Here is a 27528-nt window from a genome sequence, read left to right as displayed (position 1 = left end):
GGCACAAGGAGGCAGGAGCAGGATCCCCTTTCCCTGCCAAACGCATGCACCAAATCCCATGGCCGGGCAGCACAAGTGCTTCAGACTTGCATCTTGCCCAGCAGCAGGTGTGTTTTGGGGTTAAACGTTGCTTTTTCTACGTGTATTGGATTTCCCCTCCCCACGGCCCTGCCGGGTCAGCCCTGCTGGGGTTTGTCCTGGCTTTACTTGTGCTGGGGTCTGGAGCGGATGCGGCTGGGCAGGCTTGGGAGGGAACCTGCTCTCGAAGCCGTATCGTCACCCAGCTCCTGCCTGCACTCCCGCGCTCCACTGCGGCACTGTCCTACAAAATCCTCTGCTGCGGTAATACACCGCTGAAAAAAAAAAACAACAAACCCACAAGCCATGCATGCACGCAGCAGCTCTGCGTGTAATGACTGCTGGGTTATGGATCTGCACGGGGATAACTTTGAATTATTATCTGCACTAAAACCCTGCAGTCTGTTGTGTGCCGGTAATGAAATGTGCTGGCTCCCTCTCTCAGGCTCGTGTTTCTTGCTGCCGTCGCTGGCTGGAGTGAGGCAGAGGAGCAGGGCCGTGCCGGCAGCTCAGCAGTGCTGGGCTGCGCTAGATTTTTAAATGATGCATCTGCAGAACAGGCTCCCCGAAACGTGTGTTGGGGTGAGCAGGGATCAGCCCCTGGGATCTCAGGGCTCCCGGATGGGTGCCAGCCCTGAGAGCCGGAGCAGGCTCCCGGCATTGGTGTCGCCCTCGGCTCCTCTTCGGCCAACGCTCCCGTTGGCACCCAGCCCGGGTGTGACATCCAGCGGTGCGGACATGGAGTCACTGCCAGGGCCGCAGGTCCCTGGGTGACGGCGATAGGCTGACAAACGTGGGGTACAAAGCTGCAGCCGGACTCGCCGTGGCGGTGGCTGCTCTTTGGTTTGGCTTTTCTCGGCCGCCCTTGGGGCTGTGTGGGTAGAAAGCAAATGGGGAGGGAGGTGCGTGTGTCCCTCTGCGGGGAGGGCACAAAGCGGGGACCCCGAGGGACGGCCTTTGCTCGTCACCGCTGGGTAGCTGAGGACATCGGGGCAGCTGATCCGCCTCTCTGCACATCTCCTGTTTGATATTTATAGCACTCGTGTTATCAACTCAAATCAAAATCATGTGATGCTCCACTAAGTTGCACTGCAGGACGTAATTAATTACCAGGGTTTTTAAGCGAGTGGTCGAAGGGTCCATCCGTCACCTTCATGCCCAAGGGGAAAATGTGAAGGCGCCCAGTGCTTCCCAGTAGCTTAATGCTGGGGAACTGGGGGAACCTGAGGGTGCGTTGGGGTGCACTGGAGCGGACAGGCAGCTCCCTGCCTCCAGAGGCTGTGCCCAGCAAAGGCAGCTGCTCCTGGTGCGGAGCAGAACTGGGAAGGCGGGATGAAGAAGATGGCGGTGTGCACTGGGGGGGCTTTTTATCTGACACCCCCCCTTGCAGCACTGTGCAGCCCTGCATTGCTGCCGGAGGGTCTCGGCCCCTGTACCAACTGCTGCTCCGTCTCCTTCCCCCTGCGCCAGGCGACCTGTTGGGAAAAGTGGGGGGCTTGGCCTTCTCCCAGGGGCCACCCCAAGAAGCTGGGGGGGGTTATGGGAACAGAGGGGCTGTGCTCTGAGCCAGCCTGGTGGGCCCAGGTTGTCCCTGGGGGTCCCTGGGGTGGGGTTGCTGCTCAGTGTCACCCAGCTGGTGGGGCTGGGACCGAGGGTGGGAGGAGGGTGATACTGGGGTCACTGGGGTGCATAACTGGGGGTGTGTGTGTGCAGATGAATGGTACAGGTGGCAGGTGATGGCAAGGGGGACCAGTGAGCGGTACTGGAGGCAACTGGGTAGCACTGGGGGTGGCAGTTGATGGCAAGGGAGACCAGTGAGCGGTACTGGAGGCAACTGGGTGCCACCGGGGGTGGCAGGTGGGTGGCACTGGGGGCACGAGTGTGCCACCGGAACGGGGGGGCGGGCAGAGAGAGGCAGATAAACGACTTCTGAGGGGGGGGCCCCGCTGTGCGGGTGGGGGACACCGGGGCAGGGTGATCCCGGGGAGAGGGGCAGCGCCTCGTCCCCGAGCCGTGCCGTGCCGCGCCGCGGCGGGGCGGGGCCGGGCGGGGCGGGGCGGGGGAGGCCCCGCCCTGCCCGGCCCCGCCCTGCCCGGCCCCGCATTGGCGCAGCCCCGGCGCTAGCGCGGAGGCGGTGCCGGGCGCGGCGCAGAGCGGAGGATGCTGCGGGCGGGGGCCGCCGCCGCTGCCAGCCCCGGTGCCGGTCCCGGTGCCGGTCCCGGGCGGGAGGGCACCCCCCCGCATCCCGCCCGCTGAGCCCCGGCCCGGCCATGGGGGCTCTGACCAGCCGGCAAAACGCAGGGGTGGAGGAAGTGGATATCCCCGCTAATTCCGTCTACAGATATCCCCCGAAATCCGGTGAGCCCCCGGGGGAGGGGGTCCCGCGTCCCTGTGCCGCCGCTGGCTGTGGGGGGGGGGAGGGAGGGTGGGAGGGCAGCGAGCAGGGCAGGGACCGGGCATGACCTTGCTCCGGTCGGGGATGTCCCTGTGCTCCCCAAAGCAAACCCTGACCTCACGCAGCTGGGGGGGGGCACCCTAAAAATATAGGTCTGGTGCTGGGCGCCCTGGCTCCGTGCGGCGCGGCAGGGATGGGATCACCCCTGGGTCCGCCCGCGGGGTGCCCCCTCGCCGGGTGCCCCTTTGCCAGCCAAACCCGGCTCCCAAACTTGGCTGAGTTGATGCGACTTTAATGATATTATTATTATTATTATTATTATTATTTGTACCCGCGGTCTGTGGCACCAGGCAGGGAAGGCTGGAGCTTGTTTCATGGCTGGTTGCTCCGGTGCTGGCTCCTCGGGAAAAGCCCAGGTTTAAATTCCCGGGAGGATGAGGGAGGCTGGGGTGGGAGGGATTGGAGGGGATCCCTCCTTCCCAGGGCCCTACGCCATAGCAGCACCCCAGCTTCTGCCATGGGGAGACTTCACCTTCCTCGGCTCCTCGCCCTGCTTCCAGGCTCGGTGGTGATGTTTCTCTCTCTCCCCAAGCCGGCCCTGTCTCAAACCTTGTGTGTGACCTTGGAAAATCCGTCCCTTCCCTCCATGCCTCGGTTTTCCCTGCAAAGGGCCAGGCTGAGCGGGTGTCCGGGGGGGCCATGCAGGAGTCACAGTGGGGAGAGGTGATGGAGTCCAGTCCTTGGGTGGGTGGGTAGTGCTTCAGAGCCGCAAAAATACCGGTGTCAGTGGATGATGCCCAGGAGCACTGTGCGTGTATGCAAGGATTGCCACAGGATCCTTGCGACATTCAATATTATTAATAGCTAACTATTTTGGTAGTTAATAGGATAAAGTAAATGCTTGGATCGTTAGTGCTGTGACAAATTACTTGCTAATTACAAATAAAGACCTCCTTAGGAAGAATTACAGCTGACACAAAACGTACTCTTGTCCTGAAAAGTTGTGCTTAGCTTTTTTTTTTAAATTTTAATACAAAATCGGTTGCACAGCTGGCTGACACATCTGCAGTGATGGGGGTTAACCGGGGCACTGCGGGGTAGAGATGGCCAATCCTCGGCAGCTTGTCCTCCCACGGGGCTCCCCCAGCTCCCCCTTTTATGCAGTTTCAAGGTCTTTGTCACCCTGATGCCAGCTGAAGCTGGACCACCCCATCCGTGGGCTTGCTTTCTGCAGGGGCTGTGGCTCTGTGCATTAAGGGGTTTTGTCTTGGGACTGCTTCTTATTTAGGGGCTCTTGAAATACATGAGCATGAAGGGATGGAGGGTACCAGTACTGTGCCCTGCTCTGGGGGAGCAAGTGCACTCAGCTGAGCACTTCCAAACTCATCTCAGCTGGCAGAGGATGCCAGGCTGATGCTTAACTCTGGCTTTCAGGGAGAAACCAGGGCTTTCGGGTGTGCTCCGCCAGGCTGGTCCCACTGATGGGGCCTGGGCAGAGCTGAGGGGGATGGTCCCCATGCTGGCCGGGGTCCTCGAGGAGAGGGGCAGGAGGTGCTCAAGTGACATGGCCATCTGCACTGGGACGAGGGCAGGCTGGTGACAGCGGGAGATTAGGGCTGGTTTGCTTTTAATCTGAGAGGGGATTTGCCTTCAGCACTGCCAGCAGCCAAGAGGGAGGCAGGGGAGGACATGCCAGGCAGCAGAGCTGAATCCTCCGTGGCAGCAGCACTTCTCTCACCTCGAATGCTGCCTGGAAACAGCCACTGGCTTTGGAAACGTGGCCCTGGGGGGGGTCTCACTGGACCCTGGGGCATTTCCCTCTCTCTGTGGACGTGGCTTTGGCTGTTCAGCTGCAGGCTCTCTCAGGATGGCCGGTGCAGCCCGTGGGAATAGGGCAGCTACCTCTTGTCCCAGTTAAGTATGTCCCCTTCCCATCCTGGGGGTCCTGTCCCCTCCAGGCAGCACGCAAATGGGATTATTTAAGCCAATATTTTGAAGCAAAGGCTGGGATTTATTTCAGTGGCTCTAATCTCATGCTGGCAAAGGCGATGGGAGGAAGAGCAAGCGGGGGCTCTTTATGGATCCCACTGCCTGGCTAGCAGGATAACTGTTGGGGCAAGTCCCTGGCTTTCAGTCCCTGTCCCTGGCTGAGGCTGGCACCGAGCTCCCGAGGCACGCAGGAGGTGGGACTGTGAGTGGGGCCCTGGCTGCAAACAGGAGCGAAGGGGTTAACCAGGCAGTGACACCTCCAGTCCTGGGGGCACAACCCCATGGTGGTGGCACTGCCATGGCACAGGGAGCAGCCCGGGGGGGGTCCCAGGGCCATGGCAGGTGACAGGCTGACGCAGCAGTGCCACAGCCAGGGTTTGGCTTTGCCTCAGGCTGCCACTGGCTCTGCCCGCTTTAGAGTGCTGAATTAAATAAGCCACAGCGTGCCAGCTCACCAGGCGGTGAAGGGATGACCCGGGGCAGAAGCACCCGTCACCTTTTAACCAGCCCAGGCGGTGCCGTGCCCATTGCAGCACCCTGTGCTGGCACCCGCTGCCGCGGGGTGTCCCTGTGCCAGCACCGTGCCATGGCCGCCCGGTTGGGATGGCCGCAGTCGGTGCAAAACCCCGCGCTTCCCTCGCCAGGAACGTGTGGATGGGCTGAAAATTAGCTCTTCTATTTTAGCTGCTTTGGAGAGCAGGGCTGTGACCCTGCCGAAACATCCAGGCTCTGACGTACGAGAGCCAGAGGCTGCTTTACCAGAGCCGAGGCAGACTCCAGCCAGACAGCGATGGCTTTGGGGACGATACAGGACATGTGCCACCGTGTGCCAGAGCCACGGGCGCAGCCCCAGCACACACCAGGGTCTGCACCCACGGCGTCCTCACCTGTCTCAGGGCATCTGGGCAAGGTGGCATCCCTGGCACTCATGGAGAAAAGGGGCTGACAGCATCATCGGCACCGCCTGGTGCCAGATATGTCCCATATGCTGGTGCCGACAGGCGTGCAGGACGCACTTTGTTTGCCAGGAACCTCAGGCAATTTTGATTTATTCCTCCTTTCCAGCAGCCACTCTGTTCAGCCCCTCCCGCACGCTTGCTGGCCCTCCAAAGTTTAAGATCTCATTAAAGCCCAGCTTTCCCTCAGCAATGTGACTGTCCTTGATAGGCTTTCCTTCCCTCGGGGTAGGTGTTGGTTAAGGATTTATAATTAGCTGATAATAAGGTGGCTGTGGCTGGAAAAGCGCTTCCCTCCTCTGCCAACCCGCCATGCCCATGGGGTCACTGGCACCCAGCGGGGCTGGCACGCTCCTGCCGATGCCCCGGGCTTTCCCGTGCTGGTGCTTCTGGGCAGAGTCCGGCACGACTCGAGGCTCTCATTTAATGCCAAGGTTTTTGGAGAACCTTCCCTGGAAGGAAGCACAGGGCCAGTGCTGTCTGCTGCAAAGGGGGACCCGAAGCCCCTGGGCCATGCATGGGGTGCACTGGGAGCCTGCAGCACCCATGGGTGCTCCCAACCTGTGGCAGGGAGACTGGGTGATGGCAGCGTGGTCCTCGCCTGCTCTGCCCATCCTATGGGAGCCCCTAGCACCCACCAAACCACAGCTGGGGCCATCGCAGAGAGCTTGTGCTCCATTTTCCAGCTTTTCCCCAGTGCTGGGGTAGCTTTTCTGCAGGTTTAAATATAACTTTTTTCCATCCCCTGCTCTGGCCCCAAGTCGGTGCCAGGGAAAGCTCCAGACAGCCCCATTCTCCCCTAGCTGTGCCGCTGTGGGCACCTCTGAAGGCACTTTGCTCTTGGGGTTTTTTTTGGTTTTTTTTTTTTTCACGCAGCCGTGTCCTTCCCCAGGGAGCTGCCTATAAATTATGTACGTGGAAAATGGGACCAGAAAGCAGCAGGCATCAATAATTGATGGTTGACGTTTCCTAACGGGTGCACTGCATCCGGGCATCCCCGCGCAGTGGGGCCTTCGGGTGAAGCTGTGTGGCTCTGCTCGTCCCTCCTGCCCCGGTGTTAGATCCCTTCTCCTCCTTCCCTGTGAGCTTTGGGCTCAGTTTTGGTTCTTAAATGCGGTATTAAGGACTGATCCAGCCCTGGGCAGTCACTGCGTCTGCTGGGAGGTAACTGCAAGCTCTGACTTCAGTTCCCACAAGCAGAGCTGCAGCCCAGGCTTGAGCTCCTTTATCTGTGGACCCCAAAGGTTTAGTTTCGGGGTGTCCCTGGGGGAGCTGTGGATGGCTCTGTGCTGTTGGGTTTGGGGTTTTTGCAAGCTGGACCCTGTCCCTGTGGCCAGAGGGATGCAGGGTGCTGTGTCCATCCTCCGTCATTGTCTCTCCTGAGTCCTGGTGCTTCTGCTCACCCCTCGCCATCCCTGTTCACCTCCCCCTTCCCTTCCTTTTCCCACCACAAGAAGTCCCAACCTTCTTGCCCCTGGATCTTGCGGACAAGGAGCGGGCACCAGTCAGCTCCTGGCCAGGTTGGGGGGAAAATCTCTCTTGTAGTTGGGAAGTGCCTGGCCTGGGGGCTGCTCCCAGCCTGAGGGACAGAACACGCTGGTGTTTTGGCTCCGTGCTTTACTGTGTGAGGGAAGAAGGGACCCCGGTCATTGCCTGGTGTTCATCAGGGCAATGTGGAGCACTTTCTGGAGGGGTTGCTGACCTCCTGGAGGGTCTACAGCCCCCCAAAATCCTCCCTCCTGGAGAAGAATCCTTCCTAGGGAAGGCTGCAGGCTGAGAACTGACAGAACTCAGTTCAGTTGTGCTTTGCCCACCTTCCCGGCGATGGCTGCAGCAAACCCAGGCAGGCATCTGGCTGCAGGCACCCTGCCTTGAATGGCATACGAGGTCCGTGACGCTGGGCTTTGGGCAGGAGCAACCCTGCCTGCTTTGAGAGCTGCGTGCCTGGTCTGTGCTGTCCCTTCCCGGCAGCGTCCGTGGGGGTATAGGAGCCAGCCTGGGACTCTCAGGGATTTTGGTGTTCTGGCAGGACAGGCTGTGACTGCTGCCTTTCCTGCCTCTTCGGAAAATTAGCTGGTGTTTATGCAAAAGATTAGCACTGCTCTCCTGCTCCGCCGCCCCGGGAGCCATCTCCCCTTCCCGCTCACAGACCAGGATTTGGCCACCCCTGCCAGCGCGGGAATGGTTGAAGGTCGGGGTGACCTTGGGTGGCTCAGGCCGGGCTGGGGCTCGCAGGGATTTCCCGGGCAGGGAAAGGGGAGCAGACGCTGCGCTCGGGGAGGGATGCAGCCGAAGCCCCCGGGGTGTGACTCTGCTCCCGTTAAATCCCGCTGCATGGAGCAGCCCCTGGGCTGGGCAGTGCCATGGGGCTGGACCCCGGCACCGGCCTCTCTCTGCTCAGACTTTGGCCATTGCGGCGGCCAGGCAGGGCCAGGATTGCTGGCAGCGGGGGGGATGCGGGCAGGGAGAGGGGAGGGCAAGACAGGCAGAAGGCAGCCAGGACGGGTCGCTTCTTGGCCAGTCCCCCTTCGCCTCTGCCTGCTTGGGGGCTGGCGGCACGCAAGCTCAACCCGAAAGGCTCCCAGCAAGGTGACCCTCGGGACAAAGCCACCTCTGAGCCATGGATTTGGTGGCTTCGTGCCATTCCATCGCCTGGTTGAAGCCCCGTCCTGCCCCTCCGCTCAGGCGGTCTCTGTGGTTTCTTTCCAGGGAGCTACTTTGCCAACCACTTCATCATGGGCGGCGAGAAGTTCGACTCCACGCACCCCGAGGGTTACCTCTTCGGCGAGAACAGCGACCTCAACTTCCTGGGGAACCGGCCTGTTGTGGTGGGCACCGGGGGGAGCGGGGCTGGGGGGGACACGGGGCCCGGGCATGCCCCTTCCCAAAATGGTGGTGACTGTGTGTGTCATGGGGGTGCATGGTATAAGGCTGCTGGCTGTCACCCCCCAAGGGCAGCGCCAGCCAAGCACACCTGGGGTGGCCCCAGTGGATTCTCTGATGTCTAATATAAGGGTTGGCTACTTGCTGCAGCCTGTACTCCACTGGGGACTAACCCAGGTCTCCTCTCAGCCTGTCTGCCCGCATCCACGTGCTCCACAGCAACATAATGTTATTGCTATATCTCTCGCCTCACTGCCAAACTTGAGTTGCAAGGGGTGAATAGGTTTGCAGGTGATTGGGAATGGACTGGGCGATTGCGTGACCTCTGCTTTTGGGTGCCGCTCTCTGCACTACCTGTGTTGTGGGTCATCGGATCTGTGCATATTTTCCAATCCGTAAGGGCTGCTTGCAGGCATAAACCTGCTGACTTAAAAACATCAGCTGGTGAAGATGATGGTGAGGGGTAATGGGCTGATTTAGCCCAACTCCTTCTTTTTCACTCCCCTTCTGAGAGCTGCTTTTCTTCTTGCCTTTCCCAGCTCAGCCAGGAGCCATGTCCCAGCCCAGGTGGCACAGGGTGAGGGACATGCCAGGAACAGCTCTGGTATGGTGCAGGGCAGAATAGCTTGGACAGGAGCAGGAGAAAGTATTCCCCAAGCTCTAGCAAAAAAGGCAGGGGGTTTGTGGGGGCTGTGGGCTACATAGATGGATTTCGCGGTGCTGCTGGCTCCAGCTGGTCCTGGGGTAAGGGGAAGCCCGGCAGCAGAGAAGGTCCCCGGACCTTGTGATCCTGGAGATGTTTTTTCTGCTTTCTGCCTTTGGAAAGGGAGGAAATGAGAGCAGGGTCGTCCCCACGGCGGGTTTCACCTGTGGGGGTAAGGTCCCCTGCTCCTCCAGGTGAATCTCAGTGGGGCAGCTTGCCAGCATCGGCCAGAGCTGGGGTGAGGCGTGTGTCAATTATTAAAAAAAATTGTAGGTGAGGAATTAAAAGGCACCAAAGCTTTTCTGTTGAGTCAAGATAAATTTGCCTGGTGCTAATGGCCCAACTCTCGAATGCTGCCTGCTCTGTGTTGGGCTGGCGAGGCTGCTGCCTTCCCGGTTTGCGTTTCCTCCTTGAAATTGGCTTTGGCAGCATTTTGGCAGCATCGTACGGTCCTTCAGTGGGGAAGCGCCCAGCCCTGGGCTGTGCCAGAGTGGGAATCCCAGTAGAGCCAAGGGCAGGAGCACCCCCCAAAACCCGTGAGCATTGGTGGGCAAAGCCAGCGCCTTTCTGTCCTCTGTGCTTCCCCAGAAAATGAAAAGTCAGCACTTGGGTTCTCTCTCCAGCAGCGAGCACTGAGAAATCCTCTTGATTACAGTAAAAGCCTCTAAACTGCCCAGCGAGCAGTTCTCGAGTCAGACGCCCTGACAGCAGAAGCAGCAGGGAAGGTAAAGGAACAGCTTGGAAACAGCAGAAAGAATTAATACAGCATTGCAAACTAAATTGCATTGCTCTGGCTTAATTACCAACAGCCCTGGTCTGCAGAGCTGTGACCGAGGTACCGTTCCCCTGGGGAGTGGGGGGCATTTTGGGGCTGGGCTTTTGGGTCGGGCCAGTTTTGAGGGGTCGAGGAGCACCTGTGTTGTTTCTGGTCCAAGCCTGCATCCGTGCACTGTTTGGGCATCTCTGATGCCGCCTCCAAGACCTGTCCTGATGCGTCTTGGCAGTAATGCTTTCACATTCTGGCATGCTGTGAGAGCCCTGGCTGGGCTGGAAACGTCAGAGATGGCCAGTGCTTTTTAGTGGTGGATTTATTTGGGGTTCCTTGGGTGTCGAGGACCAGGATCTTGGAAAAATTGCATCCCAAGTCCACTCTGAGACGAGCACCTCAGCTGAACTATTAACAGCACTGCTGCCCTGGGTATGAGCAGAGCACCCAGAGGCTGTGCAGACTTTCCCCTCCACAGATATGGGATAATCTGGATTTTCCAGTTTGGGACTGGTTCCCAAGGGGCTGGGAAGGGCGTTGCAGGTTTAAGTAGCTGCCACCACGCTGGGACACCTCTGCAGGGGCCAAGGAGTGGAGAAGCTGCTTGCAGCACTCAGAGAGCATGGGGTGTTCCGGGGAAGCTGGGGACTGTTGAAACGTGCCGCTGGGTTTCCCTGCCCACGCAAACCTGCCTAGGTCTGCTTGTAGAAAAACCCCAAGAAAGCTTTTTGAAATTGGTGGGGGTTTTTTTTTCACTTCAACAGAAGCTGGCCTGGACCAAATGTCGCTATAGGTGCATGGACAGTGTTTTTAAATGGGTAACGGTTGCAGTGAGGTGTTTTTCTGATGTTTTTCAGCTTGATTTAAATTGAGGAGATGCAAAAAGTCCTTTAAACAGCCCCTTTCTGATGTGCAAATCTGGCTTGCAAAATCTCATTCAGAAAAAACCCCAACCCCCCCAAAAAAGAGCCCAGACGTGGGTGTGAAAGAGCCCAACCGTGACGGCAAAGCAGTTTCTACAGCAAGAAATTTGCCTGTGGTGCTTCCCCATCCTGCCCAGCCCAACGGCCCCCCGCAGGGCTGCGCCGGGGGACCCAGCTGCCCCTTTCCTCCATCGCCCACCCCTGGGTGCTGTGGCGGGAGGGGGCTTGCACCCATGGGTGCTATCCCTGCCGGGGTGAGCTCTGCTGCTTAGCACAGGGTGGTTTGGGTATGGGACGGCAGGGCAAGGTGCAAATGAACAAGATTGGATTGCTTTGCTAATTTGAATAGCAGAGGATGTATTGCGACATAGCATGGCATGTCGTGACATGGCTTGGCTCCAGCCTGGAGGCCTTTTCTCACTTGCTCCCTTCCAGCTGCAAGGGACGATCCTGCAGGTGCCCCGACAATTCTGCAGGTGCCCTTTTAGTGCTTGTGACTCCTTAAAAAGCTCATTAACAGCAGATTAATGACTCGGCTGTCCTTTTCCCCTCCCGGAGGGGAGGGAGGGGGTGGCAATTCCAAGGTGCCAGTGGATTCATCTTCAAATGAATGGCCTTTTGATGCCACCGGTGGGACCAGAGCCATGGGACACAGGGGAGTGATGCCCGGCTGGCAGAGGAGGGATGGGGCAGGCCTCTGCCTGGTCCTGCGAGCTGCCTGTCCCGTCCCATCCCGCTGAGCCCTGCATGGGTCCCCAGCCAGGGTGGTGGGGACGGGGAGGGTGACGATGGCTTTGGGGACGGGGAGGGTGATGATGGCTTTCCCACGCGAGGGCGCCAGGGACATGGGCACCTGGCTCCCTGCGGGGCATCCCCAAGTGCCATCTGCAATTCAGTCTTGTCCCCTCAGTATCGGGGTGCAGCGGCCACCTCGCTGTCCCCAAGCCCCCCCCATCCAGGCTGGGGGCAGCATGGGGGGATGAAGGGACCCAGGCAGCCTGGCTTGATTACCTATTCCCTCTCCCGAGGCAGCAGTTGAGCCCTTTGGCTCTCGTGAGCATCTGCCATCCCCAATAGCACCTGATGCCCTCCTGGCTCTGGCTGTCCCCTGGCACGTGGTGACAGCTTGCCAACGACCTGGGCATTAATCCCGGCATAAACCTCTGTCCCTCCAACACGTGTTTGTGTCGTCCCCCCGGGGGGCTGATCCCTTCCTGGGGCTCAACCTACCTGAGAGATGGAGAGGGATGGATGAAGGGTCCCGCATCCCTTCCCTGGTGCCCTCAGTCTCCCTTGGGTGGCTGCAGTGCCGAGGAGGGGGTGTCCCCTCTCCCCAGCAAGCCCTGTGGTGGCTGCAGGTGGACAGGAAGGACAAGGTCACCTTGGAGGATGGCTCAACACCTCTCCCTTGTAGCACTGCTGCCTGCCTGGTGCTGCCCAGCCACCCCATCGGCTCCCCACTCTGGGCACAGAGCTGAGAGAGACCCTGCCACACAAATCCCATCTGTCCTCGGAAGAAAATAGGGATGTTTGTGTCCATTCCTTGGCTGGCAGGCAGGGAAGGAGCTCCGGCCTCCCCCTGCCCAGCCTCATCCAGCAGCTCCGTGCTGCATCAGCAGCCTAAAAATACATCGGCAGCTTCCCACCTGCCCTGTGCCCCATGTTCCCCTCACTCTCCAGGTGAAGGGACAAGGAACAGCCCTTCTCTGCATGCCCCCCACCCTGCCCTGGTGAAACTGTTCCCTGCAAGGGGTTTTGGGCTTGCTCTTTGCAGAGGGATGTCCCTGTCATCACACTACCTGGTACCCAAATGCCAGCGGGAGCTGCAGGTGCTCAGCACCCGTCAGGATGTGCAGGCCACCCTGGGTCCCTGCAGACAGGGTGTTGGGTCCGGGCTGGGTCACTGGGGGGTCCGGGGACAAGGTCCATGGCCGCTGTAATCCCCTCCTCGTGCGTCTGCCTTCACTGGTGTCTCTCTCGTCCTAGTTCCCTTATGCTGCTCCACCTCCTCAGGAACCCGTGAAGACCCTCAGGAGCTTAATCAACATCCGCAAGGACACCCTGCGCCTTGTCAAGTGAGTCCTGTGGGGGGAAGACAGGGCTGGGCACCCCACAGCCATGAGCCACAGGTTTGGCTGGATGCTCCCAGGGGATGCTGAGCATGGGGATGCTCTCATCTCGGCACAGGCGGGTAGAGGGGACAAGCCATTGCTGTCCAAATGTACCCCTTCCCCTCCCAGCACGGGTGAGCTTCCCACATGTGGGCACTGGCTGCGCTGGCTCCACTGCGGGATTAAAGGAGCTTAGTGCTGCCTTTGAAGTGCTTTGCTTTTTCTTCCTCCCCCACCTTCCAAAGGCTTTGTTGGAGGGAGGCTGGGGATTGCAGCTGGGACGGGAGGTTTGGGATTACAGCTGAAATCTGCCTGCGGCACTTCTCAGGCTGCAGGCTTGACCTTGGGCATGCGGGGCCCTCCTGGCATGCCTCAGTTTCCCCTGATGGAGGGGGGCAGTCCCTTTTGGGGCCATTGGTGCCGAGGGCAGCCTCGTGCCAGGGATCAGTCCTGGGGCACCCTGAGCCGTCCTTGAGGGGTGCCGGTCTCCCGGACCCTCTGTGCTCCCCAGGTGCTCGGAGGAGGTGAAGACCCCAGGGGAAGAAGTCAGCAAAGCCAAGGTGCACTACAACGTGGAGTTCACTTTCGACACGGATGCCCGTGTGGCCATAACCATCTACTACCAGGCGAGCGAGGAGTTTCACAATGGGGTGGCGAGGTGAGGAGCCCCAGCCTGGTGTGCGTCCGTCTCCCTGGCCAGGGTGTGGGGCTCTGCTGATGGACATGGAGCCTCTTCTCCCTGGAGCATCTCCCCTCCTCAGGGCACGAGGCAGCTGCCAGCAGTGCTGAGGATGGAGGGGGGCTCATTGCCTCCCCCGGGTGCTGCTGCCAGGTCCCTGCCAGCTCCCGCTGCCTCCTTCCCCATCCTGCCGTGCTCCCTCTTGTTACCTCCAGGTCAGAGCTGAGACCAGGAGGAATCATTGCCCCTCCTGGTCCCCTCCAGGTTGGCTGCAGGTTTGTCCCTCTCCCACTCCTGTCCCATGCTGGCTGCCCTGGGGTTATTTTAGCCCCGTGGATTATTTTAGTTCTTGCCTCAGCCCCAAGAGGCATCCAGGAGGGGAGGGGAGGAGTGATGCCCCTCTGTCCCATTTTTCTGGCATCCTGCGAGCTGGGGGGGACCGGGAGGAGTGTGGGGACACCTGCAGTGCCCCTGACTCTGTCCTCTCTCCACGGGACAGCTACATCCCCAGGGACAACAGCCTGCAGTCAGAGACGGTGCACTACAAGCGGGGGGTGTGCCAGCAGTTCTGCGTGCCCTCCCACACCGTCGACCCCTCCGAGTGGAGCGAGGAGGAGGTGGGTCCCACTGGACTGCGGCATCGACCGCAGGGTCGGGTACAGTTACGGATGCGGGATGAAGCCTCTGTCGCTGCTCCATCTCACCAAGCCTCTCCTCCTGTCTCTCTCCAGCTGGGCTTTGACCTGGACCGGGAGGTGTACCCCATGGTGGTGCACGCGGTGGTGGATGAAGGAGAGGGTGAGGAGGGGGTTCCTTGCTGGGTTGGGCTTGCCCAGTTGCTGGCACTGTGGTGCCAGCCCTTGTACCGACCAGGCAGAGCCTCCTGCTTCTCCTTGCTGCTGCCAAGGCTCTGCCCGTCCCCTGAGCCCTGCCTGTCCCTTTGTGTCTTGCAGAGCACACCGGGCACTGCCACGTGCTGCTGGCCACCTTTGAGAAGGTAAGTGCCAAGCTGGGGCTGTCCTCTGCCTCCTGCCCCCTTGTCCACCGGGTGCGAGAGAGCCTGGAGAAATCCCGCGGGGCTTGGGATGGTGCTGCTGGGCTGGGGCTATTTTGGGGCTGCTTCTGAAATTCTGGGAATATCCCCCAAATCCTTGATTTTAAGCACCCACTTTTGAGGCATTTGGTCTCAGCTCCATCTTCTTTGCCCCAAGTCTCCAGCCTTGTGATGTGTGTGACATCCTACACCTGCCTGGTACCAGGGTGTCAGGAAAAAACAGAATTGCTACAAAATGGGCTGGTTGGGAGTGAGGTGGGAGCGGTGACAGCTACAGGGTGGGCGGGTGCTCGAGCACGGTGGTCCCTGGGGTGCTCAGCCCCGGTGCCCACGCATGTGCTTTCCTCCCTCCAGCACAGCGACGGCACCTTCTGCGTGAAGCCCCTCAAGCAGAAGCAAGTGGTGAGTGTCTGGGTGTCCCCGAGGAGGTGGCAGCTACTGCCCTGCACACCCCTGGGGGGGAAGGCGGCGAGGGGCTTTTGGGGAGCAGCGAAGCCCTGTGTGGGCAGCAGCCTACCCCTGCCCTGCTCCTGCCTCCCAGGGAGCTTGGGGACCACCGGCAATTTCAAGTGCGTTGATGCAAAGAGAAACCGCAGATGTTGGGGCAAGGAGGGCTGGCCAGAGGAGGGGGCCAGGAGCTGTGGCAGCTGGGGGGGCTGTGTCTCTGCTCCTCACCCCTTCCCCACGGGGTTGCAGGTGGATGGCGTGAGCTACCTTCTGCAGGAGATCTATGGCATTGAGAACAAGTACAACACGCAGGACTCCAAGGTACGTGCCTCCATCCTGCAGGTCTTCCCTCATCCCCTCACTCCTTCCCATAGCACTGGTTCAGCAGCTAAAACACACACGGGGCAAGAGTTTGCAGCATGGCACGGAGCTGCCTGGGACAGTGCAGGTGTTTTGTGTTGGCATTGAAGCTGCTGGAGGCAGAAAGCTGAAGGATTGAGCCTTTTTCCCCCCATCCTTTGTGGTCCCTTGGGAGGATGGTAGCTGGATCTTGCTGGCTTAGGAGGGGACTGTGGGGCTCAAAGCATGGGATGTGCCTCCCCCCTGCTATATATATGTAAAAGTTGGGGTGAAGGATGCATCCCTCTGTGGGGTGCCTGATGCTTCTGGCCCCATCTCCCAGCCTCCAGGAGGGGAGGGATAAGGTCCCAGGGTTGTGTTTCAAGAGCAGGGACACAGGCAGGACCCTGCAGTGAGCTCTCAGGGCATCCAGCTGGTATTTTTAGGGCACGTACCCTCGTGCTACGTGGGCTGGGGACCTCGAGGCCAAGCGGTTCCCATCTCTCCCATGGGGCAGGTGGCCGAGGATGAGGTGAGTGATAACAGCGCTGAGTGCGTCGTCTGCCTCTCGGACGTCCGCGACACCCTCATCCTGCCCTGCCGCCACCTCTGCCTCTGCAATACCTGCGCCGACACCCTGCGCTACCAGGCCAACAACTGCCCCATCTGCAGGCTGCGTAAGGGCTGGGGGAGCTGGCATCTCTGGGAGGGGGCTGGCATCTCCCATCCTTGGGTTTTTGAGTCCCTCCAGCCCCACAGGCAGTGATGCTGTGCAGTGTGGGGATGCCCCTCCTGGGAAATGGGATGGCATTTTGGGGGAGGTGTGTGTCTCCCTTTGGTGCCCAGTTTTCACCCCGCCCTTCGTTCCCGCTGCTGCAGCTTTCCGAGCCTTGCTTCAAATCCGAGCCATGAGGAAAAAGCTGGGTCCCCTCTCGCCCACCAGCTTCAACCCCATCATCGCCTCGCAGACCTCTGACTCCGAGGAGCACTCGGTCAGTGCCCGGCTGAGCTCGGCCCCCCTGGGCGGCTGTGAGACCCTGGCCCCCTCCTGGCTGGGGAGGTTTGGGGATGCACGTGCTTCCTGGGGCCAGGCTTTCTTTATTTAATGCAAATTGATCTTGCAAAAAAATGCAAGTTCGATATTGCAAAAAAAGGGCTTTCAGTTGGGTGGAAAGATGGCAGATTGGGGCTTGCATTTGTGCAGGTAGTTTGTCCGTTCTCTGGGTTTTGGTTTCTCCCTGGGGCATCCCAATCCTGCCGGGAGCAGGGATGGGGGCAGTGAAATGGCCCAGGGGGGACACTCACCCTGTCTCCCCCCTCTCCCCAGTCCTCGGAGAACATTCCCCCGGGCTACGAGGTGGTGTCACTGCTGGAGGCCCTCAACGGGCCGCTGACGCCCTCGCCAGCCGCCCTGCCGCTGCGTGCGCTGGGGGACCCCCCGGGCGCGGGGACCCTGCCCTCGTATGGCAGCGATGGTCCCATGCCCCCCCTGCGAGCCCTCTCGCCCCTCGAGCGTCTTCCTGACTGTGGACCCCCGGGGCTCAAGCTGAAGAAGAGCCTCTCCAAGTGAGTACTGGGGTGGAGGTGGGGGTCCGGAGGGGTTCAGGGGGTTGTGAGCGGGGGTGAACCCCTCTGCTTTACCCCCTCCGGGCAGGTCCATCTCACAGAACTCCTCCATCCTACCCGAAGAGGAGGATGAGAAGTCGTGCACTGAGTCGGAGCTGAGGGTCTCCAGGAGGAGATCCCCTGCCCGGCGTGAGGAGGTGAGCACTCTCCGAAACATGCTGGTGATGAGCTGAGGCACTGGGGGGGTGGCAGCAGGTTTGGGGGAGGCTTGGGAGCAGAGGGTCTGGCTGGAGTTTGCCCCTCTTGGCTCTTCCTCCGTCCATAAGGATGCCCAGGGGAGATGGATCCACCCCTTCTGAATATCCCTATCCTGTCCTCCCCGCGCGCTTCTTCCAGGAATGCGGTGCGACGCCTGAGAGCGAAAACCTCACCCTGTCGTCATCGGGAGCCATCGACCAGTCCTCGTGCACCGGGACCCCCCTCTCCTCCACCATCTCGTCCCCAGAAGGTACGGCACGGCGGTGCTCGCGGGTGTTGGCAAGGCAGGAGGGCGGCATCACGGTCTTGGGTCTGTCCCGCTGTGGGGGCACGTGGAGTGGGTTTGCGTGGCCCCTTCCTACCCTGCCATGGACATTGCATGAAACCCCAGGGTGTCACCTCTGCTTTGTCACCCATAGACCTGAAGATGGAGGGGGGGGCATGGGGGCACTGATTGCCCCTGCTTCATCACCCCATAGACCCAGAGATGGGGGGCTGCGGGCCTTGGGGACCCGCTGCTGGCAACTTTCCACCCATAACGCCTCCATGGCATGCAGCAGGTCCTTGCTCCTTGCCCCACTCTTCCTCATTAGCCCCCTTTTCAATTAGCTGCTGCTGTGCTGTGACTCGCACCTGTGGGCTGGGGGGGTCCAGTGGCCCCACTCAGCCCCTGCTCTCCCCCAGAGCCCGTCAGCAGCAGCCTGGCTCAGTCCGTCATGTCCATGGCCTCCTCCCAGAGCCAGCACTCCCAGCTCAGCACTGACACCGTGTCCTCCATGTCCGGCTCCTACATTGCTCCCGGCACAGAGGAGGAGGAGGAGGAGGGGGACATGCTTCCCTCACCCACGGCCGCCAGCGCCACAGCCTCTGATGGAGAGGTAGGGGCTGGGGGGGTTGTTGACGGTGCCCATCGCCCCCACGTTCGAGAGATTCCCCATGGGATGTAACTTCTCCTCCAAACTCACCGGCACCAGACTTTTTTTTTTTCTTTTTTTTTCCCCCATCTTTCCCACCTTCTTCCCACAGTCGACGCCTGTGGAGTCCCCAGATATAAACTTCATCAGCATCTCGGCTGAGGAGCGTGATGCCGAGGTAACCGTAACCGCCCCACGCAGGGCTGGGAGCCGTGGTGCCACCCGGGATGGTGGGGGGACCCCGGACGCACCCAGCTCCGGGTGCCCACAGAGGGGGAAACTGGGCAGCTGGCACCGCATTCCCTCGGGGCTGGGCTGGGGAAGGGGCTGTCCACGCATCCGTGTCCCTGCAGGGCTGCCCTGGAGATGGATGGGGCAGTCAGTGGGGCTGTCCCCTATCCAGGATCATCTTCCTGGTCTATGGAAACCCCCAGGGCCAGGGATGTTCCCCCAAAGGGACCCAGGGACAGACCCCGGCATGGTGCCAGGACCCTGCGGGGCTGCTAACACTCGCTGCCTCTCGTCTGTGCCGCAGGGCAATGACGTGTTGGAGGATGAGGACGCCTCTCCCACGCAGGAAGATGGTAAAAGGCCCGGGTCGTTGTTGTCCCCTTGCTTTCAAGTTCGGTGTCACCGGTGGGCAGCTGAGCGAGTGGCAGATGCTGTGCTGGCCCCAGCTCCCCTGCCTGCTGGCTGCCATCGGGGAGAGCCCTGGGTGACTCTGTGGGCACCGGGGCTGGGAAAGCATCTGTCACAGCAGGGCCACCCATGGGTGGATTGAACACCAGTGGGTGGGGGGAAGCCAGCCGGCCACGGGGACCCCGGTGAGCGTGGCGTGGGGCGCGGAGCAGGCGACGGCTGGAGTGCAGGATCCAACGGTGTTTCCAATGGGCTAAGTGGGAAAGAGGCTTCTTTGTGTTTTTCCCCTCACCCAGAAGGTCTTTCCTCACACCTCTGAAAGCCACCCCCTTAGGGACCCCTGTCTGGGCTGGTTCCCGTAGGAAGGGGCTGCAAAACTGTTCCCTTTGGGATGCTTTCCTAATTTTTTTTGGCCGGTCCTCAATGCGCTTTCACGAGCCAACATGTGCGCATTGAGGGCTCCTCTTGCTTCCTCCCTTGCACTCAAATAGCCAAGGAAAGACATGGTCACCCTCGTGCCATCGGCCACCAGCCACCTTGGATTTCTTTTGGGTGATAGGGAGGCCACCAATGTGTCCCCTCCCACGTTTGCGAGTCTCTGGTTAGCAAAAATATGCCAAAACTGTTCCCCCGTCCAACCTGGACACTCAGCCAAGCTGGAAAGCAGGAACACCCATTCCCAAAACGTGGCCTCTGCCCTGCAGGGAGGCTCTTGCTCATGGAGAGACTCAAATATAACAACTGGGGATCAACTGGGGGCTGTGGTGGACACCCACGGGCATCCCAACAACTTTGGGAGCAGGATGGCCTTTCTCCTTAGGACACGGTCCTGTGCCCGTTCTCAGCAGGGCTCCTGGATTATTTGGGAACATCCCTCCTGAGGTTTAGTTGCCTGCATCTGATGGATGCAGGTAAGAACTTGGGGGCTGATCTCTTGTACAGGTGATGCTAAGAAGCAGTTACCTCCCTCAGCCCCGAAAGCCTCCATCCCCCCTGCAAAGCTTGGCTACGGCTTCTTTTGCCCCACGCATCCAGTTGCTGCCTCCTCCCGGCATCCCTGCGGCTCTCACGCACGCGCTGATGGTGCTGGAGAGGCTCCGGTGGGAGGTGACAGGTGCCACCGTGGCCCGGCTCTACTGACCGGGGAGCACTTGGCCGTGCCGGGGAAAGGTTTGGTTGAACCCTGGGCAGGCAGTGGGGGAGCAGGTTCACGTGTGCCGGTGCCCATTGCTGCATCGTTGCTGTTTTGCTGCCCTCTGATGTGGCCAGTGCAAGGAAAGGAGCAGCTCGGACCATGCCCAGGCGTTATTGTCCACTCTTCACCCACTCCCATCTAGATGCATCATTTTTATCTTTTTTTTTTTTTTTTGAAAGAGGGTGGGGAGGGGAGAGGAAAAGACCCAGAAATCCCACATCCCACCGCTAAAAAGGCAACAGCAAGCCCCAGCGCCGAGCCGTGGCGTTAACTGCCTTAACTCCCTTCCAGGCCCGAGGACAGGCGCTTTCCTCGGTCTGAGGTGTGACAATAACAATGACTTGGGCATCGCACACGTGAAAGCGCTGGACAATAAACTGTGCTCTGAGGCCTGCTTACCTGGTGAGTGGCCATCTGCTGAACATGAACTTGGGTTGGGGGGGACAGTTCCACTCTTCCCTGCATCACCCCAGCCCTTTGTATCCATCCCTCCTCTCCCACTACCACCACCGTCATCCCCACCACCACCATCCCCACCAGGTTGTCCTCACTGTACCCCACCACCCGTCCTGCCACGGGGCTGAGCACCAGGCATGTCACCACCCAGCAGCCGTAGGTCAGGGTGACTTGGCCGGGGGGCTTCTGGCACCCTGGGGGGCACCAGCCCTCCCTGTGGAGGCGGTTGTGTGGCACAACTGTAGCCTGGTCCAGACTCGTGGTGGGTGCAGCAGTATTTTGGGTTGGGATGTGATCCGCAGCCAGTCCAGCCTTACTGCAGGGGTTGCCTGCCTCCCCCTCCTCTTCCTCTAAGGACGGGGAGATGGGCACGTCAGGTCGGGGTGTCCTTCTGCAGAGCCCCAAAGTTCATCCCTCTTTCCCATTTCTTCATGCTTTCTCTCCCACCCTCCTTCCATTTCTGTTTCCTCCTGCCCTCTCTCCATCCCTTTTTTTCTCTTCTTCCTCCCAGGCTCCTCCGTCTGCGTGAAAGTTCATGTTCGCTCTGTGCCAACACGGTTTTCTCAACCCACGCTTGTGTCCCCTCACTCTCCAGAGTTGCCCAAAGGTGACAAATGTATTGGTGACCCCAGTCCCTGTGCAGGCCAACGGGGCGGTGGCCTGGGGACCCTCTGCCCAGTGCTGCAGGCTCCTCTTCATCAGCCTTTGGGGGAGGAAACGGGGCAAAAAGCCACGACGAAGCCCTCTGAGGGTCTAGGTCTCCATCAATACATTTGTGGACAAGCTGAAAGCAACTCTGCCCCTTCCTTGCCCCTTTGGCTAAATTTGTGGCAGGTTCCAGACCCACAGTGGGTGCTGGAGAGCTAAGAGGGTGGGTGAAACCCACTGGAGGGAGGGGAAATCCTTTCTTTCCCCTCTTTTCCTCCGGGAAAGCTTCCTCTCCTGCTGCCTCACGTGTTCCTGGTGGTTTCTATGCTGGAGAAACGTGGCTGAGGCTCTTGGGGAGGAATGCCTGCCACAAATGCCCCATGTCCCCCCCATCACCCTCTGGCAGCAGCTGGCTGAGCCCTGCCAGCCCGGGGGGACTGGGGAGGGGGCTGGGGGGGTCCCAGCAGCTCCCCTGCCTTTGCTGGGGGTCCTGGCAAAGCATCCCCTGGCTGTGGCGCCGGCCAAAGCCATCCCTGACCGTGTTCCCCTTGGTTGTGCCGAGGGGAGGATGAGGAAGGGGGAGCTTTGCAGCCCAAACGGCCCTGGCACAGGGTCAAATTCTTGCTGTGCTGCAAGGACTGCAATGGCCTCGTCCCCTGCCTGGGCTGGGGTGCAGAATCTGGCCCTTGGGCTGAGCCCAGCCAAGGATGCGCTCTCCATCCTTTGGCCACCACGTCTGTCCGTGCATCCAGCGGCTGCGCTGCTTGGAGCCCTCGGCAGGGAGCCGTGCTGCCGCCCGCATGAGAGGGGCGATCTGGCCTCGGCACTTGCTGGGAAAAGTGGGGGGCTGCCGCTCGCACTGGGGCTGGGGGCGGAGGAGTGCAGAGTGGGGGCTTCAGGGCTGCCCGTGGTCCCCTGGGGATGGCGGAGGGGCCAGAAGGAATAACTCCAGGGATGCAGAGCTCTGCCCTAAAAGGGGTTGGAGGAAGATTGCCCTGGGGTGCTGGGAAGAGCTCGGGGGGCTGGGGCAATGAAGGGGAGCAGCTGCCTGCAGGGCTGTAACGGCTGGTTAGTCATTTGGTATTTTGCAACATTAATTTTGTTCATTAGACTCAGGGTAGCTCCTTCCTTCCCCAGCTCTGTCTGCTCCCTGTCAGCAGCCACTCGCTATCAGGACTCGGCTGCTTTGCGACGGAGACAATTTGAGGCATGATTTAATACTGGTGGTGCTGGATTGCAATCGCAGAGCTGGTTTGCATGCACCGAATAAGTCCTTTTTGGCAGAGGTCTCTTGCAGGTCTGGATGTATCTGCATCCACGGGGCTGACAAGAACAGTGTGGACTTTTATTTTGGGGCCAGGTGCTGTTTTCTTGAAAGCTTGAAAGAAAATCACCTTGACCAGAGATTACATTATTATTATTATTATTCTTCCCCCAATTTCTCTCGTGGGGAGGTTTTGCTGTGATCAGACCTATGGGTTGGATTTTGCCCTCTCTGTAATGGATGAAGGCACGGGACGTGGTTCCTCAAAGCAGAAAGGTTTGCTCATCCCCAGTGCTGTTGTGAAATCTCTGCAGATTTCAATCTGGTGGGAAAGGGCTTTGGGAGGAGTTGAAAGGTTGCATCCTGGGGATTTTAGGACACAAGGTTTAAAACCCCCAGATCTGTGTCCTCAAGGGGATCCTGCCAAGCTCTGGGGTGTGCAGTGGGTTGCAGGGGCTGTCCCTGGGGCTCAGAGCATCCTCTGGCTGCAGCCACAGCCTCTGCTAGGGACAGGGTGGCATTGGAAAGAGAAACTGGGGGAAGGCGCCTGCTGAAAAGGCTGGCAACAAGGTGGGGAGGATTGGGGAGCTGCTTCGTCGGAAGCAGTAGAAGACCTGAAATCCCCTGAGGGCTTTTGCTGGTTTAAACCTGCGGATGATCTGAGCTGTAAGCGATATCGCAGCGGGCTGGGCGAGCTGGTTGGGTTTCGCCAAGATGCTCTTTGGGAGCCGGTTTGCGCAGGGCAGGTCTGACGGCTGCTAATGGCAGGGGGGAGCCCCCTCCTGCAGCCCAAGGGGAGAAGAGGTGGATGGGCACAGGGCCAGGTCCCTGCTGTGGGGCTGGACTGTGTCCTGCTGTCCCCAGCCCCGCTCCTCGGCAGCCTCCCAAGGGCGTGCTGAGCTGAGCTGGGTCTCTGCACTGGAGCACTGCAGTGACTTATGCAATATCAAGCTCTTAATGGGATTTTGGCGTGCCTGTGTATAGGTGTGTGTGTGTATGTGTGGTCTTGTTTAATTCTCCATTCCCTCCGGGATCTGCAGACTTAACGTGCCTTGCTCTCCAGCCTGAGCTCACCATGAAAAGCCAGTCAAAAAGGCAGCTGTCACCTCCCATAAATCAGCAGGCAGTGGGTTTTTGTTGCTCCCTCTCTGAGGAAGCCTCAGCACTTGCCCTTGGCCTTGGGGTGCCCTTGCATGGTCCCCCTGGCTCCGAGCTGGCCCCGCACCTGGGCACGGGGCTTAACCTCACTGGTGGGAGCAGTCACCCTGTTTTAGGGGTGCACCCCCTTCCTAAGGGCACCACGTAGCCTCTGATCATTTGGGTGGTGGGACGCAAGCCATGGGCAGGCAGGTCCTCAGCTCTGCCCATCACCCTGCCCCAAGTGGAGGGTGCTGCCTGAACCGGGAGCCTGCAGCCGGAGAGGAGGCGTGTGGGGACCTGGCTCCCCCCATGCCACAAGCATGCCCATCCCTCGGTTCTCCTCGGCACGAAACCCCGGGGGGCACCACGCATGACGGCCCCTTCACACCGTGCCCGGCAGCGGCGGCTCCCCGTCCTCATCCCAGACCCGTTCGCTGGCGGCGAGCTCCCCCGTCCCCCTGCGGTTGCCCCGTTTGCTCGCTCGGGTGCATGCCCCCGTGCCGCCTCTGCTCCTGCCTTCACCATGTGCCTTCTGGTCTCTCTTGCCACGCAGCCGCCGTGCCGGACTCCTGCCCCATTAACATTGAGGAATAGGTATGAGACCCCCAGAGCCTGTGCCCGCCTCGTGCCCCATCACCCGGGGGGGGTTGGTGCTGGGTTGGCACCCCTCACCCCGGCATTGCTGGCAGTCCCCTTGCTATCCTGGCCAGGGTGACATCCCTTAGTGCCTAACCTGCAGCCCCCACCGGGCATCTGTATGTACTCTCTTGCCGGGCACGGTGGGGGGCAGAGGCAGCTCCCTTCCATTTGTGTTATTAAAACCCGGCCACGGTGCACGGTGCTTCCCATTTGCCCCTCAGCATTCCTGATAAATTGGGGGTTTAAGGGGCTCCCTCAGCCTGGAAAGGTAAGTGCAGGTGCTCACCAGCCCTCACTGCAGCCAAAACCAAAGGGGGGGCTGGGGAGGTGGGTGTTATTTGGGGAGACTAAACTGCATCCCCTATGGAAAGATGAACCAAGCATGCCAGTGGGCTTTGGGAGCTCCTAACCCCCTGTTTTCTTCCCCCAGGCCCGGAGGCAGCCAACAACAACGTGTGGCCGCAGCAGGCACCCTGGCCCCGCTGCCCCCCCAGCACCCAAGACCTGGAGCAGGCAGCGGCCGCCCTGCCCATGTGAGGGCTGAGCCTCGGCGGGGGCACGCACCCCCCCATCTGCCCGGAGGGACCCTGGTGTCTGGGCGATCGCCACCTCCACCCCTCGGCTGTAGCAGGACTGATTTTCGAAAAAAGATGGTAACCTCAACTCTTCCTCCTTGGCCCCCCTGTGCAGAGGGGGGCTGAGAGCCACATCACTTTGGAACCCCCCATCAGCACCTTCCCATCTTCCAGCCCTGATGGGGACAGGTTGGGGTCCCCTCCTGCCCCTGGCCATCTCATACCCTCGAGCTCCTCTCCTCCAGCATGCGGAGCAGATGGGATGGGGTCACCCCACAAAGGGGGTCCTGGGACGTGGCCGGAGGGGGATGATGGGAGGAGGGTGCCCAGGGGTACAGGTTAAGGACGAGTATTGGCATTGGCATACTCGGTGCATGAGCCGGTGACCTTCACGGGGGGGCTGGCCGCCCTCTCAACTTTGCTGGCCCATGCCCCTGCCATGCCATGGGATGTCCCCATTAATGCACTGGCGGTGATTGTGCCCCCCTAGCTCCCCCTCCCTCCGCTCTCCTCCTGGGTAGCATGTGGGCTCTTGGGTCGGGTCCGCAAGGTTGCTTTTCCCCAGGGGATGGAGCAGAGTGGCAGGGGTGGGCAGGGGACCTGGTACCCCCCCCCGGTCACCAGCTCCCGGGGCATCGCTATTTTAACCTCACTGTCTTCCACCCCGCTGTGAGCTCGGGGCTTGGGGCTGTGCCCTCTCTCTGGAACAAGTGCCAAAAGTGTCACACACCCCCCCCGTCCCACCCGTCCTGCCCCCTCCATCGCACTTTGTAGCAGGGGGTGGATGAGGGTGGGGGAGCTGCCCCTCACCCCTTCATCCCCACCTCTCCATCCCCATCCCTCTGGCCAGCACTGGGCTGATAGGATAAGTGGGTTTTGCTCCGGGGGACAGGCACACAGGGACACCAGTGGGGTAGGGACTCAGCCACAGACCTCGGGGACCTGATGGGGCTATGCCAGGCTCCACCCTGGAGAGCATCAGGGACAGTCAGAAGCCACTTTGAGGAGCATCAGACCCAGCATCCCAATCTAGCGAGCTCTGGAGCTGTTTGGGCCAGCCCAGGGAGGGGAGGCTGAGCCCCCCCTTTTCACCCACTTGGTTTTCTCAGTAGCACGAGCTGGGGGAGACCCCCCCAACGCAGACACGATAGCAAAGCCCACCTTCTTGCGGGAGAAAAACATGTTTCAGAGCTATGTTAGGATAGAGGTGTTCATGCAGTGAAAGCAACATCCTGCAGCAGCTGCGGGGTGCGAGGGGGTGCAGGACCCCACCGCCCGTCCCTGCGGCAGGGCATGGGGTGTGCTGATGGCCATGGCTCCTAAAGGGGGATAAAGCCCTTTTTGGAGCTGGGCAATATTTTCTCTGCCTGGCTCATAGCCGGGGCCACGCTAGCTGCTTGCTCTATGGCCCCAGTATGGGTCCTGCTGGAGCAGGGGGTTGGTGTTGGCCATCCCACTGCTCCCTCCTCTGGGCTCCCTCCACCCCGCTGTGTCTCCCATCGGCTCAATAGCTCCCAAACTTCTCCCCGGGAACCTGGGGCTGGGTGCATGATGTGGGGTGACATCTCCAAACTGCCATCCCATGGGATGGGAGCTGCTAACAGCAGAGAGGGCTGGAGCAGCAGGGGGACAAGCCTTGTGCCCCATTCAGGGACACACTGCCATGGTGGGGCAACCCACAGGTTTAGGTGTCCCGGCCCTGAGGAGCCAGCAGTGCCGCGCTGGGCGCAGGGAGAGCTTTGGGGGTTCACTGTCATGCTGAGCTGAGAAAACCAGGGGGGCTGCAGGAGGCCAGGTGCTCCCCCACCCTCCAGCGTGGGCAGGGGAGGGAAAATTGAATTGATGCTCCAAGGGTGGTTCGTCTACCAAAGCTCAACCTTCCTTCCTTGCAGTTTCGAAGGGGACAAGAGCTCTCCAGGCCTGGCCGGGCACCATGGTGTACAGCTGCGACGGTGCTTGTGGCTGCCAGCAGGTCAGAGCAGAACAGGCAGGTCCTTGCTCAGAAGGGTCTCGGGAGGTGACCAGGAGGGTTTTTCCAGCTGCTCTGAGCTGTGTGTCCCCAAGGCTGCAGGAGCAGCCGGGCGAGCTCGTGGGGTGGCTGCAGACCAGGGCTGCGGCTGCCAGCGAGCACAAGGCAATAAAGAGGAGCTGGGAGGACGCTGCAGCCAAGCAGCATCCTGCTGCCGTGGTGCGAGCAAAGAAATAAGCATCCTCTGCCATGGCGCAGGAGAGACAGGATTTTGGCATGGGTGGCACTAGTGCCGTCCTCGGTCACCCAGAAGGGACGAGGGGTGGGCAGGAGCCTCCAGTGCTGGCAGTGTGGGGTAAAAGGCAACAGCCCCTTGTCTCACAGGGCAGCCCCTTGTTCCAGTGATCCGCCTGTCAGGGATTTAAGGAAGGAAACCAGATTGCTGCTTACGACTTTGCTTTGAGCATGTTTTGGATTTTAAGAGTATGTTTAATAAAGGGTATCTTATGTCGATGAAGTGTCCAGAGTTGTTTCGTGGTTACAAGGCGAGGGCAGTCGGGGTCTTGGGGGCTCAGTGGGTGGAAACCCTTTTTTGGCTGGGAGCATTCAACCAGCTGTCACCCAGGCACCTCCCCAAAACCAGCTCAGCTGCTTCAAATCTGCAAAAACACTTCCCAAGGTCCCTTCCAACCTGCATTACCTAACCATCCTAAATCCTGCCTCCTCTGAGCCCTGCCAGGATGGAGAAGGTGTGAATGCAAAACCTCTGCAGGAAGAGTCTGGCCTGGGGTAGCAGCACCTTCCTGGCATGGGGTGCGGGTGGCCAGGCAGATGGCACAGGCTCTGTGGGCGCTGGCACTGCAGGGATGGATGAGGACACCCAGAGGGCACTTTTCCTGGAGGACAAGAGGAGCATTAAGGAGCTGGATGCTCATGCAGGAG

At 60.2% G+C, this 27528-nt stretch overlaps 1 protein-coding gene across 4 annotated transcripts; it reads left to right on the top strand.

Annotated features, from left to right (window-relative positions):
* Nucleotides 1-2199: 2199 nt before the first annotated feature.
* Nucleotides 2200-27099, top strand: RNF157 (ring finger protein 157). 4 transcript variants are annotated; one of them, XM_052808315.1, is made up of 21 exons: nt 2200-2436; nt 8128-8246; nt 12680-12768; nt 13316-13462; nt 13983-14100; nt 14215-14281; nt 14437-14480; nt 14892-14939; nt 15234-15305; nt 15841-16000; nt 16203-16315; nt 16651-16889; nt 16978-17086; nt 17286-17397; nt 17832-18025; nt 18174-18239; nt 18597-18645; nt 20187-20297; nt 20863-20958; nt 23957-23997; nt 24473-24587. In XM_052808315.1, the coding sequence occupies exons 1-20, from the start codon at nt 2349-2351 to the stop codon at nt 23995-23997; spliced, it is 2082 nt and encodes a 693-aa protein (XP_052664275.1). In that variant the 5' UTR covers nt 2200-2348; the 3' UTR covers nt 24473-24587. The 4 variants fall into 4 exon arrangements, with proteins under 4 accessions (XP_052664275.1, XP_052664277.1, XP_052664276.1 ...); XM_052808317.1 differs by lacking the exon at nt 20863-20958 and having other exon boundaries at nt 2201-2436; XM_052808316.1 differs by lacking the exons at nt 20863-20958; nt 23957-23997 and having other exon boundaries at nt 2201-2436; nt 24473-27099.
* The last annotated feature ends 429 nt before the right edge of the window (nt 27100-27528 follow it).

The sequence above is a fragment of the Harpia harpyja genome, chromosome 14 (genome assembly GCF_026419915.1).
Source record: "Harpia harpyja isolate bHarHar1 chromosome 14, bHarHar1 primary haplotype, whole genome shotgun sequence".
NCBI lineage: Eukaryota > Metazoa > Chordata > Aves > Accipitriformes > Accipitridae > Harpia > Harpia harpyja.
This window is presented reverse-complemented; position numbering and strand designations above follow the sequence as displayed.

Excerpts from the sequence above, each read along its gene's own strand:
- RNF157 (XM_052808315.1), top strand. The coding sequence starts at position 2,349 with ATGGGGGCTCTGACCAGCCGGCAAAACGCAGGGGTGGAGGAAGTGGAT. Across the intron at positions 18,240-18,596 it reads CTGAGGAGCGTGATGCCGAG|GGCAATGACGTGTTGGAGGA; the intron begins GTAACCGTAACC and ends TCTGTGCCGCAG. Across the intron at positions 20,959-23,956 it reads CTCTCCAGAGTTGCCCAAAG|CCGCCGTGCCGGACTCCTGC; the intron begins GTGACAAATGTA and ends CTTGCCACGCAG.